Below are 12,222 nucleotides of genomic sequence, written 5' to 3'. Positions count from 1 at the left end.
ACATTGTGATTTCTGTGCATTGTGTTGGAGCTCCTTTTATGGCTTATGTCCTTTACAGAGTCCACGTAGGCTACTAAAAGAAATCATCAGCTGAGGGATCAGTCCACAACTCTGTAGTCCAGCAGAGCAAGCTATATAGAGAATGTGTTAAGAGTAGTGTTTTTTTCCTAGCAAAAAAGGGTGCCGGAACTCAAGTCCTGCCAGCAGCCTCAGGCCTGGTATCCCAAGCAGTAGGGACCAACCCCGCAACTGGGAGCCAGCTGGGGCATGCATCCTGGCCAGCAGCCTCAGCCACGGGATCCCGATCGGGGGAAAAAGGTGCCAGAACACAGTTCTGCTGCATTCCGGCAGAAAAAAAAAGCCCTGCTTATGAGTGGTTTCGCTTCTTTGAAAGTTCTTGTTCCATACATTCTTTTTGCCTGTTTCTATCCCACTAGACTAGAAGACAAATTATATTTCTGATTCATTTAGTTTTATTTTGACCTCCAGAATGAATATCTTCAAATTACACTATCTTTCCATTGTTTCATATTTTTCTACCCTGTGGGCACTTTATAATAAGGAAAACAATGATTTTGTGATTGAGTTAAACAGGACATGGGGAAGGAGAATCAGCCAAAATGGATAGAAAAGAAGCTATAGACCCTCCTCTATCCCACTATGCTATCAGTTCAGTAAACTATTTGTGAAATTGAAGGCTGATGAGCTACTTTGTTCCTCCATGGGTGTTACAGTGCTACCTACAGTAAGTATGCACACTTGATAGAAGGACTGGCATGCTGCTGAAAGGTTACCCATATCAGTCTTGCCAGTATCAGGCTTGAATGTAGCAGAGTATGCTGATTTGCAGCACTGATGTGATCCATTCATTTTTCACTGTTTCCTCTTTCCACAGACACACAGTTTCACAAAAAAAAAAAAAAATTACAGCATCTGATCAGCATGTCAGGTTCTGACAAGTGTAAGTGTAGTTACACCTGAAGTATTTATCATTCTCTACCAGTGTTCCCTCCAACTTTTTTCCATCCCTGGGCACAATAAATTTTATGTGTAAAGTTTGTGCAGATGTGCATACCCGAGAGAAACATATGCTGCCAGCTGTGGGCAGCTGTGGGTGCTCTGCTAATCAGCTGGGCCCCACCCAAGCACTCAGCCTGCAGAAAACACTGTTCTCTACCAAATACAAAAGCAGCTTCCCCTCCCTTGGTGTTCACACCTCCAGATCAACTGCTGGTAGTAAGCCTCACCCTTGCTGACTGAGCTAACCTTGTTATCCCCACCCTTGCTCTGGCTTATTTATACCTGGCCCTGCAGATTTCCAAGACAAGCATCTGATGAAGTGAATCTGTGCTCACGAAAGCTCATGCTCAAAACTTTTCTGTTAGTCTATAAGGTGCCACAGGACCCTTCGTTGCTGTTACCTATATATAGACAGTTGCTGTCACACTTGGCCCTTTCACACATTCTCCCACATATTTTTGCATATTTGTGTTTGATTTCTCTCAGACAAACATTTGGATACCACAGTCTCCATATATGAGGAGTATTGGTTTCAGTAAAAGAAATAAGCAGGCATTTGGATTGGTCTGTCTAACCACATTCAGTGCAAATATCATGTCTTATCCATGCTTTGTGACTATCAAGTCTCAGACAAGTTTTTACCAAATTAAATACTGTGACTATCATAAAAGTTAAGCATGATATATCTACAGCAACTCCACAGTTAAAGGAGCAGAGCTGTTTCATTCTAAGTCCTATTTTCATTACTTTGTATGTTTTGCTAAACTACATTTAGGTTTAAATTTGTCATGCTCAGTGTCTCCAAAGTTAAAACTTTCTGGAAAATTTCAAGAAAACTGGACATGTTAGTTTTTGAGTTGAATTTGTTTTGAAAGGCATTACTATATTTCTTTGTCAGCTGATAACTTTAAAATGCTGTGCTCTTGCTTCAGATTTGTCAGAAATTTAATAACTCCACTTTAACATTTCAGTGAATTTTTGTGGTAGGCGGAATAAGTTTTCAGCCTTAATTGTGCATTAACAGTGTTTTGATCCTGAGAATAAACTATATACGTGTATGGAAGAATTGTTAAACAGACTTTATTCTTTGCTCTGATGAAAGTAGACTATCACTGCAGTTATTAAGGATTGGTTGTTTTGGAAAATATTTCCATGTCTCTTGAGAAGCCAGTTCATCCAGTGTCTCCCTAGAAAGCTCTATGACTGAATGCAGAAATGTGACCTAGTTTATGAGTCCAGTGCTTCTTTGCCTTTCCACTTAGCAAGTGCTCTTGCACCCTCTTGAGATAAGGTAGTGGCAGCTCTGCCATGTGGGAAGCACAGTGCCTTTTGCTAAGTGACAGGCTCAAATTAGATACAGGAGGAACGCAGAGATAAAGGCATTTCTTATTTAACTGGCAGAGTTTAATGAGTCCCAAGGGAGAGCAATGATTGCTCTGTGAGCTCTGTTATTTAAGAATTTTCACACACCTCAAATGGCTAATCTCTGCAAAGGCAAGTTGATGAGGGTGGTAGTCAGAACGTACTCTGCTTTGCAAGTGATCTTGTCCCTGAGAAATCAATTTCAGTTCTGTACTGAAATCCATTGTGATGATCAGTGAGATAGTTCTGCTGGTCCCTTATTACCCAGGGCTCTGCTGAATAAGAATAGCTAGATAGGACTGCAGTGCTGACTTGTCAGCTTGAGAGACACACATCCCACAAATGCCTAATAGAATCTGTTATCTGAAAGAGGATACAGGGTCATTAGGAAGTTAATTAATTAAACACCTAGTCATTAGACATTGTCTCGTTAATGTGCATATTTCTGTAAGTCCGTATTTTACAGAAAATTATGTCTCCATTATACCTCGATCTGTAGGTGAAGAATAGAGCAACAAAGATAGGGAAGACATCTAGCAAATCAGAGGCCTCAAGTCTGCCATTTTAGGAAATGCAATTAATCTCAGAAGTAGTCTTTTAGTAGGCAATAGTATGGAAGGTTTAAACTAGAAGAAATTAGGGGAATGGAATACTGCTATGTTAGGTGCTCACTAAATAGACAAATCTGATGGATGTGTAATGGACCGAAATTCAGTTGTATTTAGACACAGAAGAGAAACCTGAATAATTGTGTTGCATCTGGAATATACCTTCCCACTGCTCTGTACAAGGGTGGATTAATCCTATCCTATTGTAACATTATATGCCCCATTGTATCATTTGTATCCTCTGTGTGAGAGAAGCAAAAGTATGAACATGGGAAAAGTATTTGTCATTTTAACTCTCCTGCCTTTTCGTCTGTCCAGTCATCCTCAAAAGATGACCTAGTCTCTACCCTTCTTGTCTAGCCTCCCTCACCACTGTCTTTCTCTTGTTTTCATCTAGGGTTACTCTCTTCTTATTTCCTATGAGGTGTTAAGATGTTGATGACCCTTACATTCTGGTATAGGTTCCTGGGTGCTTCTGTGTCCTCATTAAAAAAAAAAATGGATTTTGACACCCATTAGCTAAGTTGTAGCTTTCAGCCCCTCTTACTCCACTGAACTTAATCCATTAACTGTTGGAAACAAAAGAAGTGAGCCAGAACAGCCATGTTAGGGGGTAGGATTCAACGTCTTTGTTAAAAGTAATACCAGCACCCTGTTTCTGTTGACTCAAAGATTATCACACTTCTCATTCATTAGCAGGGTCAGAGGTGTCCCACTGTAGTGACACCCTGAGTCTGCTGACAAGCAACAGGTGCAGCCCCTGCCTTGTCTAAATGAGAACATTTGACAGTTGCCAGCATTCTGGCAAAGCTTTGCAGCTCTTACAGCTGGTGCATGTCTGCAGCTATAGATTCAGCACCTCATTCCTTTGAGAAGAGGTGCACAGCCTGGCCCTTCTGGTTCCTCAATTTTTGATTGGCCACATTCCACAAAGCCAGAATTCTGCATGCTTAAATTTTAAACATACCTTTGTAGAAACAAAATAATTCAAACCAGTATGCTAGTTTGAGCACAATGAAAGACACTGGGCATTTATTCATCTGGTCTCTATTTCTTGGTAAACACGACTCTTCAGAGAAGAGACTGGATGATTCAGAAGACATAGACTAGATTTATATTAACTAAAATAAACTACTTGTTGGTGCTCTTCCGATGTAGACCATCATCGCATTAAATTGTGTTCAAGTACAGGTTAAACCGCTGTAAACTCATACTCTCTGGTCTGTCAGCATTCGTGGTCTGGCATGATTGTAGTTAGCCAGATGTCCACCTATCATGGGTGTGGCCAAGTTTTCTTTGGTCCTATAAAGTTTGTTTACAGACACCAGCTATGGCTCTCACTGTTCTGTGCTATCATTTAGTTTAAACTTACCCTAGATGTCTTCTAAGAGCCCAGTAAGCAGTGGAAGTGTTGATAATGCTGCTAGACAATATTGACCTTCTGTGGTTCAGCAAATTCTCTGGTTTGTCAGTGGTCAGATCTCAAAGGTGTTGAACTAGAGAGGTTCAACCAGTAATACTCAATGTCACCACCATCTTCAGACTTTTTTGAGGTCTGGGTACTTGACAAGGTGTGCATGTATAAAGTTTCTAATGTAGAGGTGTCTGTATTACAGAAACTTCAGTTTTCAATTCATGCTCATTGGCATCATTAGAAGAGATACTTTCAGAAAAAAGTTGATGTATGGGTGTAAAACAGTGCAGAAGGAAAATTTATTGTGCTGTTGCCCTTGCTTTGGACAGACAACTTGTTCTGTGGCTAATGCAGGAATTAGTTCTCCAGGTCTATCAATCTGGCACTTTTTACCAACACATAATTCACTTTAAAATTAAAGCAGGGAATTCTTATAACCGGTGTAGTGTTCTGCAATAAACACGCTAAAAATACACAGTTAATACAGTTTCAGTTCTCCACTTACATTGTCCCTACTTTTCATACTAACAAGCCAGCCAGCAACACTATGCCCTACTGATGTTGCATTTCTTTCTGCTTTACGTAACAGAAGGGTTTGGGGACTTCATTCAGTGTTCTTTCAGCTTTTACATATAATAGGATGTTGAGACTCATAACTTAGGGATTGGTCTTTGACTTTTCAATGGCTTAGGTCTCAGGATAACACTTACTATTCCTGTTTTCTTATCTCAGATAATTCAGCCCCTTTTAGAACTTGACCAGAATCGCAGCAAATTGAAGTTGTACATTGGACACCTGACAGCACTCTGCCATGATCGTGATCCTCTGATTTTGCGTGGACTCACCCCACCTCCTTCCTACCACATGGATGATGACCGGGCAGCTTGGGAGAGGGAGCTGCAGAAGATGACCCAGGAACAGGTGAGCCTTTCTGTGGGTCCATCACTGGTAGAACTTTTGAAGTGCTTGTACAGATGTTGCTGGTATGACAGGTATGCTGTGAAGTAAATACATGAGAGGTGAATGCAGCTAGAAGTTCATTATTCAGTTGATTGTGGGAAGATTGCTTTTTAAAGCAACGATAATTTAACCTTTATTGGATATTTTACTGGTTTAGAGTATTTACTCCAGCTGAGGGCATACTGCATTCAGTTGCCTTTGAGCAATATAATTGCTCAATAGGAGCCATTGTGTTCACCTATGTGTTACCTACACTGTAATTCTGTAGGATAGAACACTGTGAAAAGTTACTTTTACCTATTAATATATTTAACCACTTTTTAAATGATATAATCACATGAATCTTAACTATTTTGTAACTGGTTGCATATTTACATAATAAATTACAGAACAAATTCATTCTTAGGAACCAGCATACTACCTCATGTATATGTATTTGTACATACCTTTCTCTGTAGCTGTATATTGGAACATTATTTGTACTGTGCTTTCTTCTCATAGCAGCTGGAGGCTCCACTCAAGACTGGTGCCTCATTGTGCTAACCCAACTGACACTTCTAGAGAAAAACCTTAATGATCAATTAAACCAATGATCATACATGTATTATGTGCACATCTATTTGGAATGAAAATGAACAACAAATCTCGAATAGCAACAGTTATGAAAAGTAACCATTTTTTTCACATGCTTTGGAGTGGGATTTTCAAAAGTACTCATCTGACTCCGCTCCTGTGGTAAACCATTGACTCCAATGAGACAAGAGTGAAGCCAACATTGAACACTTAGAAAAATTCTACCCAGAATAGAGATTTAAATCTTCCTGTGCAGGAGACATTAAGGCTGTGCTGGCATATCCATTCTAAATCCCTTTTTCCAGACATTTATAACTTTCTCATTAATTATATTTTGGACTGTAATTTCTTGTGTTTAGTCTCAACCTAGAAGTGAGTATTGTTTGCAAAATGTATTGAGCTATTTGCCAAATGACGTTGAAATGTTTTTAGTCAGTGAAAATACATAGTAGATGGGTTTTTTTAAATAGTGAACTCAAAAACAGTTTTGTTTTTAAACTTTAAATTCAGCACATACATCTCCTTTAGTGAAGATTATTGATTTGGCAATGTTGGGGGCAGGAGTGGGAATCTTAATACTGAGATAAGTTGGAAACATTTAATATACTGATCATGCACATCTATGATCTATTAATTTGTATGTTATTTGGACCATTGCTTTAAGAAAAATGCAGCAAGTTCTCAACATCATTTTTATAAAGTGCAAATATTTGATGTGATGCAGTTATTCTTATTGCCGCAAGTAATTCTTTTCAGATTTACAGTTAGGTGAGGTTTCAGCCTTCTTTTATCTCCTGAAAATCTCTTCCTGTGAGCAATGAGTCTTCATTGCACTTCTCTCTTTACTGGATTAGATACCACCCCAATTTTTATTCTTTTCATTTAAATGTTTTAAAGGAAATTATATTTATTACCATCTGTCCAAGCACCCCACGGTATGGCCATCGGTCTGTTGTGAGTGGACCCAAGTGCTTCAAAGTCAGTCTTTAAAGGCAGTTGGTGTAATTAGAGTCTAATCATTGCTTCCATCTCTGCGATTTTAGGGCATCCTCCCAGGTCCAAATCTCTTTTTAAATGCCTTTGCTTAGGATGTGGACACCACTACCCAGCCACCTTAGACCTCAGAGCTAATACGTGAGACCACCTGAGCCCCCAAATCACTACGCAAGGTGCCCTCAGTCCCACCTCAGCTGTGGGTGCTTAGGGCTTCTAGTTTAACCCCTTCAGAAACAACATGAGGAGGAAAACAAGGAACATAGGCTTACAAAGGAATTTCTTGAGCACAGCTACTTCATTATTAGATCATTTGAGAGTTACAGATTTTCAGAAATAAAACAAGTAGTGAGACATTCCATCCCCCAGAATGAGTTTACGCCTTCTTATGCAGTCGTGGGTCATCAACATTTCAGGCTGAGCAGAGGTTTTCCTCTGTCTCCTGAAAGTCCTTTTTGCATATATTATAGCAATGGTTTGTCCTCTGCACAGAGCAGAACCTGGCTCTCTGTCACACTCAGGCTGAGACACTGTAGATCCGAGTCATCCTTGCATACCAGCTCCCAGCAGCAGGCCTTTGTGTAGAAAAAACATTGTTCCATTGGGTGAGCAGTAGTTAAGAGATAATCCAGACTATAAACTGTCTTGGCAAGGACCACCATTTTGTGGCATGTTTTTATAGCACCTAGCACAGTAAGGCCTTGGTACCAATGTAGCAGTCATAGGCACTACTGTTATAAAAGTAATAAACCAATTGAAATTGACGTCCCCTGACTTAAGTCTTTTATCTTTTCTCAATGACAGTCCTTCAATGGTGTGTCACACAGCTCTTCTGAGGAAGGCAGCTGGCTGGAATACAGCATAATAGATTTGCCATGGAGCAAACCCAGGCTTGTGCAGTCACAATGCTAGTATTTCCAAAGATGGGTACGACACAGAGTTCATAAGTTGGTACCAACCGTTAAAGTCCTTTCCCTCTCTTCCCAACTCTATCTTTGCACTCCAGAACCCTTCACTGGATGCTCACTATGTCTTACTGCATCGCACTGTAATTTCTTATCCTCACAACCCTCCTGGTCTCATTTTTATATTCTTCTTAGTAACCTTGCCAAACCCTTTTATTTAATTTCTAATGATGCTGCTCTGTTGCACAAAATACTTAAATCTACAAACAAAACTAATTTGTGATATAAGGATATAGTCATCTTTGATCTAGTCCTTTTTCCAGGCAGGGCAGACCAAACCATACTATAGAAGGTTTTAGTGTGTAGCAGCAGGATTCACATGGACAGTTATCATAGGATAGATTTACATCACAGCTTGCTGTAGTGGAGTGTGGTCTTCGTGTGGACAAGTCCTAAGTTATTCATCTTCTTTGAGAGGTCACCTAGTCCAACTGCCTGCACTGAGGGAGGAGCAACCAAACCTAGACCACCTCTGACAGGTTATTTCCCTACCTTTCTGGAAAACGTCTAATGATGGACATTCCATAATCTCTGTTGGAGGCCTATTCTAGCTATCCTTATAGTTAGAAAGTTTCTTCTGATTTCTAACCTAAATCTTCCTTGCTGCAGATTAAGCCAATTAATTTTTGTTCAGCCTACATTGGACTTGGAGAACCATCCTCATTATATCAACCTTTAATATATTTTGAAGACTGTTATCAGGGCCTTCTCCCCTCTATACTTTACTCCAGACTAAATACACTCAGTTTTTTTAACCTTTTCTCACAGATCAGGTTTTCTAAACACTTACTATTTTGAGAGCTCTCCTCCAGCTTGTCTACATCTTTCTAAAGTGCAGCATCCAGAATTGGACACAGGACTTCAGTGCCAAGTAATTACCAGTGCCAGTTACTTCCTGGGTGTTACATATGACAGTCCTTTTAATACACTGCACAATGATATAAATCTTTGCACCTGCATCACATTGTTGATAGATATTCAATTTATGATCCATTACACTCCCCTGGTCCTTTTTCAAATGTTTTGTCACATAGCCTGTTTTTCTCCATTTTGTTGTTGTGTACTTTTTTCTCAGTACAGTACTTTTCACTTGTCTTTATTGTATTTCATCTTGATTTCATACCATTTCTCCAATTTGCCACAGTCTTTTTTGTATTTTGATCTTGTTTTCCAAAATATTAGTAAACCTTCCAGTTTGGTTTCACCCCCAAATTGTATGAGCATACTCTCTACTTGAATATCTACTTTAACCCACATTGCCAGGTTTTCTTCATAGATCTGGGTGACTTATTTGTATAGAGTTTTGTTCTCTTCTGCAAGGTATGTTACTTGGGTGCAAGACACTGGGAGCTTCTACTGGGAGCAGTCAGCTTATGTGGGCAACTGCAGTACCTCTGGTGTATGCTGATCTGTGATTGACCTACTGCCTCCGTGTTGTGCTGGGGTAAGCCTTGAGTGGTCCAGGCAACCTGTCAGAATCCCAGTACAGGCAGTCAAGACCAAGGATCAGAGCAGGTGCAAACCTGAGGCAGGGAGTAGCAGAAGAGTGCATAGTCAGTTTCCAGGACAGGGTCAATACTGAGAGTCAGAATCAGGATTCAGGGTCTAAGTCAGAAGGCAAAAACTAGATCAAGCCAAGATCAGAGTCAGGAATGATAGTGGCAAGTATAGGGAATCCATCCTGTTGCCTGGGTGCTTCCTGGAACTCCTCTTAGGTTTGTATGGAGCAGAGAGCCTATCAAGAGCCATCAGACTGCTGTCTCTGAACCCTGGAGATGGGACTTTCCATGATGTTCGTCCACAATGAATCATGTGCTGTGGAGCACAACCTTGTTGCAGCCTCTGGAGATGTCAGCTACCTGGCAGCTTTGAAGGCCTGGGTTCTAGAAACCTGGGTGTTACACGAGGTCCCAGGGTCATATCATGTTACAGTAGTTTCAGGCCTCATTTCCCTAGTTGCTTCCAAGACTGTCATATATGACAGTGTTGAAACCCTTACTAATCAATATATATATATATATATATTTTTACAGTTTTCTTCCTGACCACTAGGCTAGAAACCCTGTCAAAGAAGGAAATTAAGTTGCTGTGGCATAATTTTTTCTTGACAAATCCATGTTAGCTACTTCTTCTCAATCTATGATCCTCTAGGTAAGTGCTTGCAAATGGAGTGTTTAATCTTTGGTTCCAGTATCTTTCCAGATAGCAAAGCCATGCTAACTGGTCTGCAATTACCCAATTTCTCTTTATTATGTATTTTAAAGATCAGTTATATTTGTCCTTCTGCACTTCTCTGGGCTCTCACTCATCCTCCATGGGTTTGCAAAGATAATTGCTAATGGTTCCAATGTTGCTTCAGCTAGTTTCTTTAGTACCCTAAGCTCAGTTTCACTAGGTCTGCTAAATTGAATACATTATCTTTTTCCCCTATTTTTCTTGGATTCCTTCCACCTTGTGGCTAATATTGTGTTGAGTATATGGTAACTATTGACATTTTAGTGAAGACTAAAGTAAAATATACCTTGAACATCTGAGCCTTCTTGATGTCATTATTATTAACTCCCTCCACACTAAATAATAAATGTTTCTCTTTCTGCTAACAAATGTATAAAACCTGTTCTTACTGCCTTTTATTTCTGTGGTTGGGTGTAACTCATTTTCTGTCCTACCCTCTCTGATTTTGTCCCTGCATACCTTTGCTATTTCTTGGTACTCTTCATTAGCAAATTTCACCTCTTTGTAGAATTGCTTTTTGATTTTCGGGTTATTAAAGAGCTTCACATATATACACTCACAGATCTGTATCCAATACATACAGCAATGGAAGATGTGTTCTGTTGAAAGGATGTTTTGTGGGGCAGTGAACTATGTCCTGATTTCTAGCCAAAACATTTTTGTTCTGGTTTTCTTCTTTTATGATGTTTCAACTTGTTTCCTTGAACTTCTGGCTCAGGGACTGAATTATAGTCCAAAAAATGAGGCAGCAACGCCACAGCCAAATTATAAGAGGCTAACAGAAGGACTTGTCTACATATGGAGTGATTCCAGAATAGTTATTCCTGAATAATTCTCTCTGTGGATTCTCTTATTCTGAACTAAGTATGCCTAATTCCTGTTTTGCTTATTCTACTTTGAAAATGGATTAAGCTAAACAGGAACAAAGCACTCTTGTTATTAAGGAATAGCCATTGTACTTTAAATTCACACCAACCTTAATCGAAATTACCTTTTAAGTGTCAGCAGGTCAGAAAGAATAGGCCTCTGAAGGTAAATGTGTCTATAACAGGACATAAATGTGGAAACAGGTCCTCTGCATTTGTATACATATGTATTAGAAATATATCACACTGTACCTTGACCAGTATGACTGCATAAACATAACTATGATTCTTCCACCTTTTTCCCTTAGAAGCTGTTTATCCATGCAGTTAACCTTCCAGCTCAGAGGAAAAGGCCACCACCTACTCTACTCCTCCCTTGCTCAACTGGATTTTGTTTTAGGATCTTTGGGTCAAAATACAAAGATTTTTTCCAAATTATGAAGCACTTTCTTTATTAATGTCTTAGTGCTTTTATCTGCCTAACTGCATTTTTCCTTTGTATTTAAAGTATTCCCATGGGAGAAGCATACTGACTTAAACCCATGTGCTCTGAGTGGAGTCAGTATTCCAGTGTTACAGAAGGCCCCAATGGAGCAATTACTCACATCTTGGAAACCTGATGAGTTTTGTAAATTACTTCAAATCTGGTGCATTAAATTCAGGCTTGTCCCATCTGATATTCTCTGCTGGAGATAATACTCCCCCAGCATCAGTGGGAAAAATTAATCCTTTTTAATGTTAATAACATTAATGTGATGAGGGTGGGCACGTTAAACTGAAAACCAGTAGTGTTTAAGAACAAGGGAAATGTGCCCACTCTCTTACCAATGATTTTTTTAATATAACTTATTTAGAATTCCCTCATATTTTACCACTTTTTTTAACCATGATTTCAGTGTAGTAACTCCATTTGGGTTTAGTCCAGGATTGGTAGAAACTGTGGGGAGAAGCCCTGTGCTTCATCATAGCCAGTGCTCTTAGTTCCTTGCAGGGTGAGGCTGAAAGAAGAAAGTTGTGCGTGTACTTTGAGGCTAACACAACATCCTGGGACTTCTCCTGAGAGGACAGACTAGTATCTATAAAGTTCCCATACAGCCATCGCATACTAAATGACTTGCGGAATCTGTTATGAAAATAGATACCAATGCACCACTTGGTTCAGTGGGAGAGTGCATGAAAAACGCCTTTGTGCATTCTCACATAAAAACAGTCATGTGGATGCTGGA

At 39.6% G+C, this 12,222-nt stretch overlaps 1 protein-coding gene across 10 annotated transcripts in view; it reads left to right on the top strand.

The window, feature by feature from the left end:
• ERC1 (ELKS/RAB6-interacting/CAST family member 1) overlaps positions 1 to 12,222 on the top strand; it is a 509,051-nt gene that overhangs the window by 462,491 nt on the left and 34,338 nt on the right. For 8 of the 10 annotated variants that reach the window (XM_075006075.1, XM_075006082.1, XM_075006057.1 and 5 more), the window contains one exon: positions 5,137 to 5,325. In XM_075006075.1, coding sequence (XP_074862176.1) covers positions 5,137 to 5,325 — 189 coding nt within the window. Of the gene's footprint in view, positions 1 to 5,136; positions 5,326 to 12,222 lie in introns of those variants that run through there. The other 2 variants (XM_075006107.1, XM_075006091.1) reach the window with 1 other exon arrangement.

This window comes from Carettochelys insculpta, chromosome 1, assembly GCF_033958435.1.
Source record: "Carettochelys insculpta isolate YL-2023 chromosome 1, ASM3395843v1, whole genome shotgun sequence".
NCBI lineage: Eukaryota > Metazoa > Chordata > Testudines > Carettochelyidae > Carettochelys > Carettochelys insculpta.
Note: the sequence above shows the minus strand (reverse complement) of the source record. Positions and strands in the feature narration are given on the sequence as shown.